The sequence below is a fragment of the Pomacea canaliculata genome, linkage group LG7, assembly GCF_003073045.1.
Source record: "Pomacea canaliculata isolate SZHN2017 linkage group LG7, ASM307304v1, whole genome shotgun sequence".
Lineage (NCBI taxonomy): Eukaryota > Metazoa > Mollusca > Gastropoda > Architaenioglossa > Ampullariidae > Pomacea > Pomacea canaliculata.
Genome location: NC_037596.1, coordinates 27,612,219 through 27,630,230, shown reverse-complemented (window position 1 = coordinate 27,630,230; position 18,012 = coordinate 27,612,219). Strand labels below are relative to the sequence as shown.

General features: G+C 37.4%; 1 protein-coding gene across 1 annotated transcript; it reads right to left on the bottom strand.

Moving 5' to 3' along the window:
- Positions 1-2,229: 2,229 nt before the first annotated feature.
- On the bottom strand, positions 2,230-12,692 carry LOC112568914 (ficolin-1-like). The gene is made up of 9 exons (XM_025246474.1): positions 12,571-12,692; positions 11,857-11,942; positions 11,281-11,444; positions 10,784-10,936; positions 10,241-10,498; positions 8,205-8,329; positions 7,439-7,535; positions 6,670-6,846; positions 2,230-2,603 (listed from the first exon to the last, which is right to left on the bottom strand). The coding sequence occupies exons 2-9, from the start codon at positions 11,925-11,927 to the stop codon at positions 2,359-2,361; spliced, it is 1,290 nt and encodes a 429-aa protein (XP_025102259.1). The 5' UTR covers positions 11,928-11,942; positions 12,571-12,692; the 3' UTR covers positions 2,230-2,358.
- Between the last annotated feature and the right edge of the window lie 5,320 nt (positions 12,693-18,012).

The window sequence follows — 18,012 nt, the reverse complement described above, 5'->3', positions numbered from 1 at the left end:
CTGGGACAGTTTGACATTAAATGTTTCTGAATAAACCTGCAGGAAGGTATTCTGAGATGAAGATGACACTGCCGATGTGTACATCCGATATCTAACACCTGTGGAGACGGTAACACTCCTACGATTCTATTTATGTTTCTGTTCCTTTCTTTTATATTGTATTAGTATCCTTAGTTTCAATATATGTGAGAAAAAAGAAGGTTTAAAAAGAGTTTTAGATCGCATAACGAAACAAACTTTGCTGGTATGGCGTAGCACTGCACCGTGTAGTGAAATGTATTGAAATCAAGAGAAAAAAGCCTTTTAACAGTGTTCAATAACTGCCAAGCTTAAACGAGTTCAGCCTCTTTTTTATACTTAAGAGAGTCATAGTGCACAAATAAATAAACTTGAGTGAGAAAAATTATCCGAGATAATGGCACAAGGTAAAGCAAAGTTTTCTGTTTTGTAGTTCATTTGTGAAACCACATAATTGTGCAAAGATATATCCTTAATCATCTTTAAAAAATGAGTTCCAACATTTAATACGTGCGAGGGCTCCGTGTTTGGTCCTTAGTGAAGTGTCTCTGCAAGCCTTTGAGCTCAGGTTGACATGTTGACACTGTGTCTCAGGACTGTGTTTATGTGGGTGGTCAGAAGAATGTTAGAATTGTCGCCTACATGTCCCCTACCCTGGACAGGGCGCCACGCCGATCGTTCAAACACTCACTCCCCATGGCTGCAAGATGGTTCACATCTTGTCTTTGGACTCTGTCTCTATGTGACGTTCTGAGTTTTGTCAAAGTCCCCAGACAAGGTCTGAACCATAAACATTTCCACTTGCAGCGATAGGGAACGAATGTTTGAACTACTGCGGTGGCGCCTTGTTATTGTTTGTAGTCGAGCTCTTACCGAGTTGAACTTCGCGTGTGCGCAGTGTGATGTAATAGTGTGATGTGATGAGTACTGTGTGTGAATGTGTGTGACCTGCAGTGTGATGTATGGGGAAAGGAGCCCAAATCGAGAAACTGTTCGCAGAGGCAACTCAAGGCAAGATCTGAACGCAGATCTCTTCACTAAAGTTGCGATAAGTAAAATACCCGACACTACAGCTAAAGCCCCTTTCTTGTGTCACTCCTTGACCCGCCCGACTTCTCCTTTTGTTTTTATGTAAGTGGTAAAAAAAATCTTTTACAGAATTTCCTTGAAATTGTATATGAACCCTCAAAGTTTGTGGCGAGTTAAGAGAAACAAGAAAAGACTGACGGAGTGGGCACAGAGGAACAAATAAAATATGAAAACTTTGTTTACGAAGGTAACAGGAGGAGCTTAGTTTTTTGTTTCCACATTTAGGCCTCGATTTAAAGAAAAGGAACTGAAACACTGAATAACTATAAATCAAATCTATCTAAGAGGGAAAATTATAATAATGTACAAATATCGTTGTTACTTCCTTTGTCATGGATTTTTGATTATCCAATGATATGATATTATTTATATTTTTTTATTTTTAGCAATAGGTGATTCGTTAAATAGATGGTCTCTGTTAGTAATCACAAATTTTAATATAAATGTGTTTGAAATCCTGATTTGGGGTGATATATTCTGAAGAGAGAAAGAGACATGTAAAGGCAAAAGGAAAGCTCAGGTACTGTCTTGCTCCTTTCTCCTTTAGTCAGTGTACCTGATGTTTGTACACTTGAGTTGAAATGTTTTTGTTTCCTACATGTGTGCATTAAATATGTTATCTTCACTAATATTATCATTAGTTAAAGAAAACATTAAATAGCAAGAAAAAATAATGTAAAGATCTATTACTAAATGTGTAAAAAATGGTAATTAACTTACATTACAAAATATAAATTTAATAACTTTGATATAAAGAAAGATCCTGTCCTCTCTGTTCTTGTCTGAGATATTTGTTTTTGAATGCTTAAAAATATAAAAGTAACGAAAGTTTACTTAAGCTTATTTTAATACGGTAAATGCATAACTGTCATGTGTAAGGAAAACAATGAACAATGTTTGATAAAAGCAATCTGTTTTGTTCTGTATTATTTTAAAAAAGTATGCGTTTATTATTTTCTTTGACGCGATTTTAAATATCAAGATAATTTTTTTGAAATGTCTGAGGAGTTAGTACTTTAACTTACATTTACTATTTGAAATTATTATCAGTTATTATCAAAATTGTTTACATTTGAAACACATTTATTTATTCATGGAAAGTAAAGTCAAAGAGAAACCGTTTCGTAATTTTATTTCAATGTTAGACAAGAATTAGCAATACCATCAAAGTAGCCAATGAAACTACTATGAAACTGCCCTGTATAGTAGACTAGGGTTTTAAACAGTGAGAGTACAGGGGACAAGGTGATGTTAGGCTGGTCTGAGTTTCATCTCGCTGAATGTGAAGCTTCTATCGTCGTAATGGATGTTAGTCCAGGTGATGCCGTCGGTACCCGTGGCTCCGTTAGCCTTGTACCGGCCGTTGAGGTCAGAGTTGAAACAGGTGTTGAACCACCAGGCGCCGTGAAACTCAGCAGCACAGTTGCCAGGGTATTTGTCGTTGTCTCGGTCATAGGTTGAAAAACTTTGGCTGTTGTGATACGCCATGCCATCACCTGTAAACACACAGACACACACATGCACACACACGCACGCACACACACAAGCTTTATTAGTGTTGCATTGGAAACACAAAGCTCCACAACAAACATATCAGTGAAAAAAATATGCCTAATAATTCTTATAACTTATGTCTGTGTTACTCATAGTGGGGTTGAACTGTGCGGACTCTTTTTTCCACGCTCTTCAATGCAAAGGTGCATTTTACCTAGTTTTATGGAAGTTCCTCATCTTTGTGGTGTATTTTGGAGAAAATACTGACCTCTCAATTAATAGCTACATAGAAAAGTAAATTTTATGCGAATATTCAATCAAAATAGTTGAATTTTAAAAAAGTTTACGAAAGAAGCCCGGAGACTACAGTGTTCAACGGAGCGTGAACAGCACGGCGGTAGCCTTGTGTGTACCTCCACTGGAAGCTAAGGCCCGCTCCAACGAGCGTGAAGTCTTAACTGATCTCCTGACATTGTCTAACAAACAAGAGGTAAACATTAAACACCACATAGATGAAGTTAGAGATGAACTGAGATTTTTCAAATCGGCCATTGATAAACTGTTTATGGAGTTACAGCAAGTTAAACAAAGACAAGAGTCGCTCGAGCAAAACACTGAGAGACTAAAAGATCATGTAGACCAGTCTCTCCATGTCTTTGAAGACAAGCTCGACAAGCTCGAGGGTTTCTCACGCAGAGACAACCTGAAGTTCTTCGGGATATCAGAAACTGAAGAGGATTCATACGAAACCTGTGCTGCTACGATAATACACCTCCTGCAAGAAAAAATTCCAGGGAAAGTGTGGCAAACTATTGACATCGTGCGAGTCGGTAAGAAAATTTTGCCAGCAGGACATACCTGAAACAGGGAAATCAAACCACGTCCCATAATCGCTAAGTTCACTCGATGGTCTGACAAGTTGGATATACTTACCAAAGCACGAGAGAAACTGAGAGCAAAAGGTGTATCTGTGGCCAGTGATCTTACAGAAAGACAACAGTCGATCATAAAGTGTTACAGAAATAGCGGGGTGCGTGCGTTCTACAGAGGAGACCGGCTCGTCGTTGGAGGACCCTTACATCAAAATACGAACAGACAACAGGAAGAGAGGGAGAATCCTCGAACCAACAGATCCCCCTCTCAGCACCAGGCAGCCCTACAGCAACAGACTGATGAATACACACTAGTAACAGCGCAGCGGAACAACGGAGTCCGACAGCATCAGAGCAGCCTGTCTTACTTACCTCTACCTCTGCGGAACTGCTATCTACCTCTGCAATCAGGAGACGAGGAAGAAGATACCAGCAGATTACAGGCTGATGAGGAGCTAATTGACACGAATGCTGCTACGCGCAGAGGGGCAACAATGGAAAACCGACATTCTAAGAGAATCCAGCACACACCGACCACAACAATACACACTTTAGGCAACATTAGCAATAACCTACAGATAATTTCGAATGCTATCTTGCCCACTAAATGCCTTGCTGAATCCAACACTACCAAGACATCTACCGGCGATAATACAAAGGGGAAGGACACGCTTCTATACACCAGTGCAACAGAAGCCAACAACAGCCAGACAGCCGATGTCAGCGAGTGTCCACCTAACAGCAGTGTACAAGTATCGTCCCCACACCCCGCATCGGTGTCCCCACCTAGCCGCGACCTAGAAACCACGCACGGGGTACCCGTGAGGACTAGTCGGGTAGACACAAGGAGCACTGCGGCCAGATATGCTGAAAAGGCCAAAGGGACACAACTGCCGATGCGAGATGACAGCACATGCACACCCAAACGGCGCAAGAACAAGAACAGAGGAGCAAGCGGGAAGGGAAAGAAACAAGGCTCTGGACAGTTACATAAGTGACAAGAACACCTCAGATAGTGCAAAAAGATCACAACCCAAGTGGAAATAGGAAAAAACTGGCCGTCAGGCAAGGCGTTTGACTTTTGATAACAATAATGTAGAGTGCTTACTCAGTAAAATGGGAGACAACTCGTTTGTATCTTATATCACGCAATTTGACTTTATTTGTCTAACAGAGACGCACATGGAAAGAAGTAAAGATGCTCCTATCACCCTGCCAGAATACACTAAGATTTATGCCCCTGCAAGAAAATTGTCTAAGCAGGGCCGATGGTAAGCTGGGGTTCTTCTTATGGTAAAAAGCTGTTGGTCACAATATGTAAAGGAAGTAAGATTTCATTCAGCCAGCATAGACACATTAAAAATTGATAAAGAATTAATGAACTCTGACAAAGATGTTATCTTGATATCATACTATGTGGTGCCTTTTTACGGTACACGGACTTTTCGCCGCCGGACGTTTCGGACTCGGACGTTTTTGTGAGGAGACCTTAATGCAAGGACAGGGTTTGAACAAGTTAGTACAGATGATATTGTAAATTATTTTCCTTTTGACATGGATGAGACAAACAAAATATGCAAAAGGATCTATAAAGACCTTACCATTAACAGCTTTGGCAGATCACTTCTAAACTTATGTTTTACTTACGACCTAGTTATAGTGAATGGAACTTGTAATGATGATATTGAAGGAGAATTTACATTTTTATCTTCACAAGGTAATAGTGTTATAGACTATTTTATTGTCTCAGAGAACTTTACAGACCGCTGTAATCTCCATTTCAGTAATGAACTTCATTCCTGGCACCTTCCAGTTGAACTAGGATGGTATGGCTCATTTTTTTAAGGCAGATGAAGCCCCTTTGGGTAAAAACTATGGAAGTTTATAGGAGCCCTATCCTTTGGATTATAAGTAGCTTGCTTCTGTATATTTAGATGCTGCTGTACATACCATGCTATTCAACAGGCAATGTTCCAACTACTTATACAAGTATATCGATGGTTGGAAGTATAATGAACACATACATATATATACATATTTAGTCAAGCCACTTTGGTAAAAAAAAATATGTCTGATGACCATATTACGCTTATGTTCAAATTTTATGAAAATGTCCATTTGCCTCTAGATTGTTGTTGATCATGCTGTCTTGTATTGTAAATATGGCTTCATATTTTTCCCCCATCTCAAAACGACCATGATTCATTGGCATTAAAAAATGTCAAAGTCAAAGTCTGTGTTACTCATAATGACGGAGCTACACACGACACATGAAAATAAACAAGCAATTAATTCTAGTTTCAATCTTAAGCCAAAAGCCAAACCTACAGAAAATAGTAGCAATACACCATTGCCCTATAAAGACAGATTTTTTTAATGAACATTTACAAAATAGTCACACTAAGACAGCCTGCAGCAAAAATTAAGTGTACACATCATAGCTACCACATTGAAGTACACTGTTCATATTACCGAGTACGGCATATTACAGGTATGTTAACAGCTTTCAAAATATAGAATTTGATGCTTGCTTTTTTTAAAAAAAAAAGTTGGAGAGAAATTTCTAATTTTTAGGACGTGGAAAATGATATGTTTGATTTCCACTTTGTGCTTTTAAGATACGGAAAATTGAACCATACATAGAATAATACTTAAAGCCGTCTGATATTTGCGTTTTTTTATTTAACTACAAGGGGTCTTTTTTTTTTGTTTAAGTGGGAGATGGACTTTAAAGATGTAGATTGGCTGATACTCATGAAGTCGCAACCTGAGTTGCCTTAGGATATTGATAAAATCATTGGACGACGATTTGAAAGCCTCTCTTTATAGTTCATGTAGGCATGATTGGTTGATTTATTTAATGATCGCTCTCTTGGGGAGGTTATATCTCGTTGGGCCTCAGATGTAAACAACTACAGCTAAGAAATTGAATGGTGTAGAAAAGATCCTTTTGCAAAATATATATAGACTGTAAACAGGTTTGTGTTTTAAAGAAAACACTCTACGTGCACCGCTTGAAAATGTGCATTTTTTTGTAAGTCTATGTCATTTGATGTGTAATATTTACTGTTAACTTTGCTGGAACTGACATGGCGCATATTTTACGAAACACCAAACAATAATAAAAAAACTGCAATAAAAACTTAGATGTAGAAAATAATCTCTCACTTAGATTATGCTATGGAAAGTGACATACTTAAAAATCTCATTGCTTCAGGCGAGTAGGTGGACACAGTCAGTCTGTAGTTTGTCTCAGGACCACCCACACTGAATGATGAATACTCAGCATAGTAACTCTCGCCATTCACATCCCTGAGGTCAACACGCAGTCGGGCAGGTTTGTCTTTGGTCAGTCTGTGCAACCTGGACAAGCCTGAGGGAAGACAAGGACATTATCTCATGTAAACAGATAAATCAGGCAGTGAAGTACTTTACTTTAAACACCCAGAAGTCTAGTAGGTGAGTACCTGTATCAAGCTAATTTTAAACTTTAGAGATATTTCTTAGGCTTTTGTCAAAAAAATTTACAGAGAATATCTCTTAGTTCATTACTTTATTGACCTCTAAAAACAACCTGTATACTACCACTACTTCCACCCTTCCTACTACTACCAGAACTATTACTACTATTAATAATAATAATTTTTACAGCACATTCTCAATGTGGACACGTCGACCAGACACTGGGTGCAAAAGACTACAGACCGACAGTCAATCGTAAATAGCTATCAGAGGATATACCTGAGCAAACATAGAACATGTCTGGATGAAGATTCATGAAAGGAGCAAAACTGTACTCGTAATAAAGCAATATGTTTCTTCAGAGAAAGAGTATGAAAGATCAGATGTTGGGAAAAATTCATAGTAAAACAAAATTCCTGGATCAAGCCTTTTTTTTCATGTAAGTGATAAGTAAGCTATAGCAAAGGAGATAATGCAAGAGAATGCGAGAGAAACATCCTCACCCAGCCAGAACTTCCCAGTGACGTCACCAAAGCCGTTTTCATAGTCTGTCCAGTTCCTGTAGAAGTCAACTGAACCATCGCGGCGTCTTTGGAAAACCTGACCATGACACACAAGTCCATCAGCCGTTACCAGGGATACTAAAACCAAGGAATCGGCTCTGACACTAGTCATAGAGGATGATTGATTACATATACCGTGAAGAAGTTTTATCAGCTGTGATTATAATCATTTTTAAGGCACAACAAAATCTCTTGGTAATGATAAAGAATGTGAACCTCTCATTAATGTGACATTAATGTGAACATATACAATTCGTTGATTCTGATAAAATTTGTGATTACGTGACTTTAAGTAGCTGTGATTGAACATTGGGATGCACAATAAACAAAAGGTTACATAATAAACTCCGCAAATAGCATCTTCCAAGCTCACTGTCAAAAAAAAAAGTTCTGGATTATAAAAGAAATGATGAAGAGGATTTGCAAACAACCGATACACGCACGCTAACCGAAGGCGTGTCTAATGTCTACCTCACATGCCGGACTGTACCACCCAGAGACAGACACATTTAGAAAATTTCCTCATAGTTTATATCAGGAGTGTTATAAGATAAGGAAGAAAACATTCTTTAATGCTATGAGCTGTCAGTGTGTGACCCTGGATATTAATGGGGTCACACTCTTGTGAGCAGTGTGTAGAGTGCAGCCGAGTCATGAACAGACAGACATGAACACCTGAGTTATACACAGTGACAAACACATGTACCAGCCAACCGCCGCCGTTAGAGTCCATGTCGCACCACACTGTCAGGTTTTCTTTGTTGTCTGCCATCTGAATGGAGTGAACACCGGTCTCTCCTCCATCCTCCTTCCAACTTTGGCATGACTCTTCTTTTACACATAAAATCATTTGCTTGTAAGATTTTTTTATAAGGTGCCCAACACAAGAAGCTAAATATCAGAAACAAACATCTGAGTAGTTGTCAGTACTGTAATGATTATAATATCTAAAGTGGCCAATCGTGCAATAGTCAAGGAAAAGACTAAAACACGTCAAGCACACCACTCTGCAATCTGAAGGATTGGGTATAGTCTTCACCCCCGCGTCCTTCATCTGCTGTAAGGAGAGACTGGGTAGATTTACCTACACCTCCCCGCAGTATACCTGTCAAGGAAGTGAACTACTTGGCAATTCTGGTTAGGTATTTGTCTTTTTCCCATATCCAAGAGCCACTCTTCGACCCATTAACGTAAATTTCCTTTATTGTGTATAAATAATTATTTACAGGAAGTACTAGTCACAGCGCAAACTTATTTCTTATCGATTTTAATAAATGTTTCCGACACAGGCAAGAAAAAAGTAGTCGAGATCTGTTTTTTGCCATTCACTTTGTGTAAAGGTGCTTTTGATGACTGACTGAAATGTAGATAACGGTAATATTACAGCTCTACTAAACTCCTGCTTTTTCTTTACCCATATCCTGCTATTTCAATCAGTAATTAGATGTTAATGAATAGGTCACAAATATCAGGACCGACATTTTTCAGACTGTTGTTAGGCATCATGTATATGAAAACTATGTTTCACCTTTTAAGGACCTTATGGTGGGTAGGTGGTGGACATTGAAGGTGATTAAATTCACTTCGTTGAAAGCAGGAAAAAATCCTGTCACGATATCTTGTTACGAATGATGTGAGGAGTTATTTACTTGTGTTGTAACATTGGTTAGGGCAGGATGGTACACAAAAATTAAAATACAACAGATACAGCTTGCATCGATGGGCAGCCAGAGCAGAAAAAGAACTCCATTACCAATGCGTAATTAGTAGCAATGTATTTAGAGCTCAGATCTCATTTCTGGAACACTGATTACATGACTGCACATGCACAATATATTTTATACTTGTGTGACACAATGGAGCCATACCTGCTGACTCTGCGAAAAACACGACCCACCCCCTTTTTTCTTTAGCTCTACCTATGTCTACGAGTAATTGCTATTTTTTTTTTTATTATCTTGACAATGAGATTTTTTTGTTTCAAGTAATGAAATTCCAGCTGATAACGACTTTTAACTAGAATTTCTGCAGCAAAGCTATGGAAAACTAGCACATTATCTCCTAAACTAATGCTGCTTAGGTTAATTACCCTCTTATATCATTAGGAAAAAAATCAACACAGCATGTGGACATATATAAACACTCAATAATTTATCTGCTAAGTGAGATATATAAACATTGTGAAGAATGTTTTCTAGACTTTTTGATACAGCCAAGTAAAACGTTTGCACTTGTAAAATACAATGAACTATGTTGGCGGCACAGACAATTTAATAATAATAACTGCAAGATTTGTAAAGCGCACACTCACATTCTTACGGAGTATGTTCTTACCGCTTAAGAACAAGAACGAAACATGGACAACACACGACAGACAGGAAAACAAACAAATGACATAGGAATTAAGAATAAATAAGAAGCAGTACTAATGATGAATAAAACAAGTACAGCAAATGCAAAGAAAAAAATAACAAGAACTGAGAGTATCATGATAAAGACGAGCAAGAAAGAGTGGGAAAAAGAACTAGCACTGTGGGAAAGTTTGTTAGGAGGAATGGTTAATAAGGGAAGAAGCGCGTTTTCAGTGCACTTTTAACAGATTCCATTGTGGGTAGGCTGCTTGTATGGGAAGAAAATTAGTTCGATTGTTTCGCTGCACACTAACTTAAAATCCTGTGGCTATGTGACTTAGTGGGAAATCTGAGCACTAATAACAATTCTAATAATTGTCTTTTGACATACCTGTAACACGACAAGCAGCCTCGTTTTTTCTGAAGACTGTACCAGAAGAACAGACACATCTGCCTGTCAAGCAGTGACTGTAGGGGTCAGGACAGTCCAGGTCGTTGTTACACAGCAAGTTGTGCCAGACAGGGTATGAGGCGAACTGTGTAAGACAGGATCTCTGGTAGTGGGTCCATCCTTTACTCGTCTTAGGATACCACTCTGAGGGCGACTCAAGCGCCGTGACGTCATGAAGCACACAGAGCCCTCGTACGGCTGAAACAGGAGGTAAAAAATGATGAACCTTTACTGAATGTAATACAAATACTATAGATAATGTCTAAAAGCGAGTTATCCTGACATGTATCAAAAGGTTCGTCTATTACTGACGAGTTTTTAATAAAAGTTGAAGGATGTAGTTTCCATTCTACTATTGTGTTCCTGTAAGCTTGCCTTTAAAGCAAACTCTAAATTTGTGTTTGTAACTATTCTTCATTAAACAGCATCCTTCGATTTTTATTATTACTGAAGTATACCTATGAAAAATATTTTCATACAAACCTCTGTAATCAAAGGTGAGGCAGCGTTGATTCTTCAGGCACAGTTTCTTGCAGTCTTCCAAACAAAGTCCAGCCCTCACCTCAAGAATGTGACCCTTTAAGCCGCTGTTTGGATACTCCATGAAGGTGTTGTGCAAGTCTTCTGTGCTGCATGCTAATATAAACAAACGTAATCAACAAATATTTACAAAATATTTTCGGTTTCAAAGGAAAAATCTCTACTTTCTGAAGTTTTTAAGGAAACATTAAAAGTAAAGTGAACAAATTTATAGTGTCGTTTATCTTTTTTCCTATTTCTTTTCCTCTGTTTTCTTCTTTTTTATGCAATCTGACTAGAGGTGTTTATATTGTTTTATTTAATCGGGATATATTTGACTATTTGGTAACAAAACGTGTTCATTCAAGAATTGGAAAATCATACAAATGCATTTTTAAGTCGAAAATGAAAATTGTTTTCCTGTGATCAGCGATATCACACGCTTAAATTTTTCCACTCACTGTCAGAGCAAGTATAAGTCGCTGAGAAAAACAATCCTGGTCGACATCGACACTTGTCCACGTAGCACACAGCGTTTGTGTCATCGCACTCGTCGTCAGTCACACAGCTTGTGGTCGACCAGTCGTGTGGCTTGCTAGAGTTGCCATGGCATCCAGACTTTTCACTTTTGAAAATTATTAACAATAATTTTATATTATTAGCATTATTCAGTTTTCGTTTGAAGTTTAACAAAGACTGTTGGTTACCGACAGTTTAAATATAACAGAATAAAAAAATTAACAATTTAAACAGAAACAAAACACAAAGAAATTGAAAATGTATTTGTCGAGCAAGCTTGTGTATTACATAACATTTTCCTCCCTCAAAAATATGATCTGCATACGATCCATCAATCTGTAATTTCCATTAGTGAAAACAAAAACATCAGATTTACTACAAAGTAGAAGCTGTAAAATCTGTTGTAGTAACTATATATCATTCTTCATAGATGTGAAGTGTGGACTCTGCTTATCTATATGGAGAGGAGAATACGACGATACTTTCTTAAGAAATCAAGAAGAGCTAACACATCTCACCTCTCTGTTGTTTGTGTCAGTAGACAAGGAGACACACACAAGAGTAACAAGAAAAATCGTAGCATTTCCATTCACCTGTTAAACACCTGTAACCATGTAAAGTGCAAATGTCATTTATATTTATCGCATGTTTTGTTACAGTAATTCCAATAAGTAGAAATTACTGCAATAGATTCTACTAAAAATAAAATTTAATAACAAAAGTTGCATCGAGAAACGCGTTCTACGCTTTGCACAAAACGCGCTCTAATGTGTCTGACATGCAGAAATAGAGACACGGGTTGTGATAATGCTGTGGCGACGGTCAAACGTTTCAAAAATATATTTAGTCACAATTACAGAGCACGGGAGCGATACAGGAGAAATAAAGGATTCGTTCCTCACTTAATTACCATATATTAGCACTATTTCGGTTGCCGATGTTTATAAAAATCGAAAAAATTCAGTGAAATCGACCCTTGTGTCCTTCCGCCGAGTAACCACGATAGCTTCCTGCCGGATACATATATCAGCAACTAGAAATGACATTTAACAAGACAAAAAAAAAAAAAAACAAAAAAAAAAAAACAAAAAAAACACACAAAGCTGTTATTTTATTGAAAAAACATTAAATAAGTGAGCTTGTAAATTAAATTGTTCTATTAACTCTACTATAAATTTTAAACAAACGTGCTAGAATGTTTCGCTACTTAAATTTTTAGTTATGGTACTTACCGATATGTAAAAAGCTGTGATATTTTCTGTTAGGCTCCACGGCCCGGCAGTCACTTAAATACTCTCTGACTGGTTATGAATGTTGATGATAGGATTAGTCGTATACAGCAGGCATCGTTTCTCTAAACACCCACCATTGGAGTAAATCCTGTTCTTGACAAGGAGGACAAACAAGAGTATTATCATAAACAACGGATGTTAGCCGCCACATATATGGACACTGTAATTCCTTATAATCCAAGATTTGCGATAAAACTTAGGTGTATGTGTTATTTTGGCATTGCCTTATCTCAAATCTTTGAAAGACTTTGCGATACTGATCGTCCAACTGTTTTCACTTTGTATTCTGTGTCGTCACGTGTTCTCTCACTCGTGTTTTCATTGGCTTTTATTGCCGTTGTATCGTGAGACTGATACGACCGATGACTTATACTATCAACTTTCAGCGTACCAACAGTAATCTGTCAGGAGACAAGATATACATTTGTAACTGATAAACCATACGAGAGACAAATCCTCGTGTAAGAATAGAGTTTGTCACTTTAGAGCGAAACCTGACCGTTCATTTGCGTTTTATAAACAATGGGCAATAGCTTAAAACACCCCAGCGATATATTATTCCTTTTCCTCTCTGTGAATAATTTAAATCATGTCTGTATGTTTCTATATATATATATATACTATTAATAACGTAGAAAGCAGGAAAAAGAGAAAGTTCTATGGTTAATGTCACAAAGGTTATGTTTGCATTCGCTTTCAAAACAAGTAATTTAAAAAGAAAATATGCGTATGCATATTTGCTCTTGTCAAGTATAAATTGTATCTCCTAAAAAGAATTGTTAGTGTTCAATCACACCTTTTGTTTTAATTGTTTTAATAACATGAAACGGTGATCATTTTTCCTTCCGGATCGTTTTGTACTGACGTTCTTTCACAAAGGTCTGTAGAAAATAACATTTAGCATTACATTCTGGTAATATTCAACTCATGCTAACATTCATGAACTACATTTAGTAGCATTCATTAATCACGTGAACTAATGTGTGAATTCTCTAGGAGTCGGAAATAATAGTCACTGTAATACAACACAATATTAAAACACGTGTTACTCCAAAACCACAGTAGTAACCGTCTCTAGGATACGACGACCGATCTACTAAAAGACGTTTGAGCTCTGAAAACAACAGATTGCCCTTTTAATAAAAAGTTTTCAAATACAAATAGTCTTAATGTTAATTGAAATTCATGATTCATCAGTTGTCAAACGTTTTTTTACACAAGGAACTGATAACGCATATCCCCCTCCCTCGCTAAGCACCGTACCGTTGCTGAGTCAGGCAAGCATCTGTTCACCTGCAATGTTTTGATGGCCTTAATTCCACTATACATCCCTTAACACTGATAGAAAACAAATATTCCGGAAAAATAAAACCGATCACGTCCCCCTCCAACTATCTGTTTTTTGACTGGCTGCCAGTCACCTGCCATGTTACAAACTAAGCTATCCTCGCTACAAGTATCCCGATCATCGTTCCTAAGCCTTATTTAAATGAGTTCTAGTTTTAACTTCCTCGCTTAATAATAATTTTGTCAAACGTATATGTTGACTTCTGTAAAGGGGTGTCAAAGCTTATATATACCTAATGCTATGTATTATATAAGTCAAGCGTGGATGTATATAGTTATATATATATATAACTTTCGCTCCGAGGTTATAATTATGTTAACGATTTATATATTTCTTAACACGTTTATGCTTATTCCAAGAGGTTCTCACAAGAAATAATTAGTACCATGTTGTCTGAAATTGAATTTTGACATCAACAGATTATCACAGTTAATTGAAAATTCACTGCCATTTTTATCGTCAGTGTCATCTTGTCAGCCTCGTCCAGGTTCTTGTCGTCCCTGATTTCTTCTATTTCGTCACATCTTCGTCTTCGCCCTTTCTGCCCCAGCGTGTGCGGAACCTAAACCGCTCTAGTTTTGTCCTCCCTTCATTTCTTCGTTCCGTCTTCTTCGTCATTCGGTCCTGCGTCGTGTAGTAAGCAAGTCAGACAGTGTGATGGTGGTCAGCGCGAAAGCGTCAGTATGACCACAGAAAGTGAAGGAGACAGTATCAACAGAGTATACAGTGTCTACATCTGACGTCAGGTCTAAAAGCCTTAAGGGCAAGATCTCTAACAGTATTGTGGCGCAGTGTATGCGAGTGTTTGACTGTTTTTGTTTTTGTTTTCCATTGGTGATGTTCCCTTACTAACATCCCTCGTTACGTTTTCTTTTTTGTGCGTGGGGTATACCGACTATAGTGCCCGGTTTTCTTGCGTGTTCGTGTACGTGTAAGTGTATTTCGATATTTTTTTTTTCATATTTATTTACATTTTTATTAAACTTCATTTTTGTATCGTTCATTTCGTCTTGGTTTTAGTGTACGTTCATCAAAGGTTCGACAGGTACGTGGTGGCCCGCCTGTGTGTGTTCGTGCGACTGATATATATCTATGGCTGGGCAGCATGCCAAGTTGCATGTGATTCAACGAGTGTAGATGATCTTTCTTTCTTTCTGTCTATCTTTCCTTTATCCTTTGTTCAGATCGGTTTTATTTTTCCGGAATATCTGGTGTCTATCAGTGTTAAGGGATGTAGAGTGGAACTAAGACCATCAAAACATTGCAGGTGAACAAACGCTTGCCTGACTCTTTAAACAGCGGTAAGGTACTTAGTGAGGGGGAGATGGGAATTATCTGTTCCTTGTTTGAAAAACGTTTGACAACTGTTGAATCACGGATTTACGTTAACATTAAGACTTTTTGTATTTGAGATGTTTGTTTTAAAGGGCAATCTGTTGTTTCCATAAGCTATTGCCTATTATTTATAAAACGCATTGGACTGTGAAGCTCCGGTTCAAAGTGACAAGTTCTCTTCGTTACATGGGGATTCGTCACTCGTATCGATCATCAGTTACAAAAACATATTTTGTCTCCTGCATGATTGCTGTCGAAACTCTGAAAAGTGATAGTATAAGTCGTTTGTCAGATCAGTCTCACGACACAGCGGCAATAAAAGCCAATGAAAACACGAGTGAGAGAACACGTGACGACACAGAAGACAGAGTGAAAATAGTTGGACGTTCCGTATGGCATAGTCTTTCAAAGATTTGAGATAACACAATGCCAAAATAACACATACACCTAAATTTTATCGCAAAACTTGGATTAACAGGAATTACAGTGTCCGTATTTGTGTGGCGGCTAGCATCCGTTGTTTATGATAAGGATCTTGTTTGTCCTTCTTGTCAACAACAGGATTTACTCCAATGGAGGGTGATAAGAGAAACGATGTCTGCTGTATACGACTAATCCTATCATCAACATTTATAACCAGTCAAAGAATATGACTGCTGGGCCGTGGAGCCTGACAGAAAACACAACTTTTTATATATAGGTAAGTACCATAACTCAAAATTTAAGTAGCGAAACATTCTAGCTCGTTTATTTAACTTTTATAATAGAGTTAATAAAAAAAGTTTTGTTTTTGTTTGTCTTGTTAAATGTCTTTTCTGGTTGTTGATATACGTATCTGGAAGGACACCAACAGTCTTGAGGACAGTCTTGTCACAAACAAGCACGAGATTTATCGTCCCATCTTGAACTTTCTTCCTATGATAATATTTTCAAAAATGTTTCCATTTATAAATGGATTAATTGTAGAAAAACCGCTGATCAAAACAGTTCCAAATTCTAATTCACCTTTTGCATTTCTTCTTTCCCTTTTCCTTAAACTTTGTCAATCTCATTTCATCAAAACGCATTATTCCATCATTGATGAGACGAGACACCACCGATGACGAGTTCAAATCCTAAAAATGATCACTAACACTTGTTGTCCGTCTCTGACTGACGTCACACCCAGACTCGTCTGCTTGATCATCTCGGGTAGCTATCGTGGTTACTCGGCGGAAGGACACAAGGGTCGATTTCACTGGATTTTTTACCGATTTTTTTAAATATCGGCAACCGAAATAGTGCTAATATATGGTAATTAAGTGAGAAACGAATCCTTTATTTCTCCTGTGTTGCTCTCGTGCTCTCTAATTGTAACTAAATATATTTTGAAACGTTTGACCGTCGCCAGAGCCTTATCATAAGACTTGAATATCCCTTTAAGACTGTCACTGTGTCCTTTGAACATATTTTCTGTCTCTATTTCTGTATGTCAGACACATTTGCCCGGGTTTTGTGTAAAGCGTAGAGCACGTTTCTCTATGCAAGTTCTGTTATCATTAAATTTTGTTGTTAGTAGAATCTATTGCAGTCATTTCTACTTATGGGTATTACTGTAACCAAACATGCGATAAATATAAATGACATTTGCAATTTACGAGGTTTCAGGTGTTTAACAGGTGAATGGAAATGCTACGATTTTTCTTTTTTCTCCTGTGTGTGTCTCCTTGTCTGCTGACACAGACTACAGAGAGGTGAGATGTGTTAGCTCTTCTTGACTTCTGCAGAAAGTATTCTCTTATTTCCCTCTCCATATAGATAAGCAGAATCCACACTTCACATCTATGAAGAAGAATAGTTACTACAACAGATTTTACAGCTTCTACTTGGTAGTAAATCTGATGTTATTGCATTCACTAATGAAAATTACAGATTGATAGATCGTATGCAGGTCATATTTTTGAGGGAGGAAAATGTTATGTAATACACAAGCTTGTTCGGCAAATGCATTTTCAATTGTGTTTTGTTTCTGTTTAATTTGTTATTTTTTTCATTCTGTTATATTTAAGCGGTCGGAAACCAACAGTCTTTGTTAAACTTCAAACGAAAAATGAATAATGCTAATAACATAAAATTATTATTAATAATTTTCAAAAGTGAAAAGTCTGGACGCCATGGCAACTCTAGCAAGCCACACGACTGGTCGACCACAAGCTGTGTGACTGACGAGGAGTGCGATGACACAAACACTTTGTGCTACGTGGACAAGTGTCGATGTCGACCAGGATTTTTTTTCTCAGAGACTTATTATACTTGTTCGGCCAGTGAGTTGAAAAATTTAAGTGTGTGATATCGCTGATCACAGGAAAACAATTTTCATTTTCGACTTAAAAATGCATTTCTATGATTTTCCAATTCTTGAATGAATAAGTTTGCAACCAAATAGTCAAATATATCCCGATTAAATAAAACAATATAGACACCTCTAGTCAGATTGCATAAAAAAAGAAGAAAACAGAAGGAAAGAAATAGGAAAAAACATAGACGACAATATAAATTTGTTCACTTTACTTTTAGTGTAGACACTTCGGCTAATAATTACAGTAAAGCACACACAGTCTTAGCTTTTGATTAAATTAGTAGCTTACACAAAGTACAGGCTGTTAATATATACTTTATAACAACAAACACATCAGACGACATGAAGATTTTGATTTAAA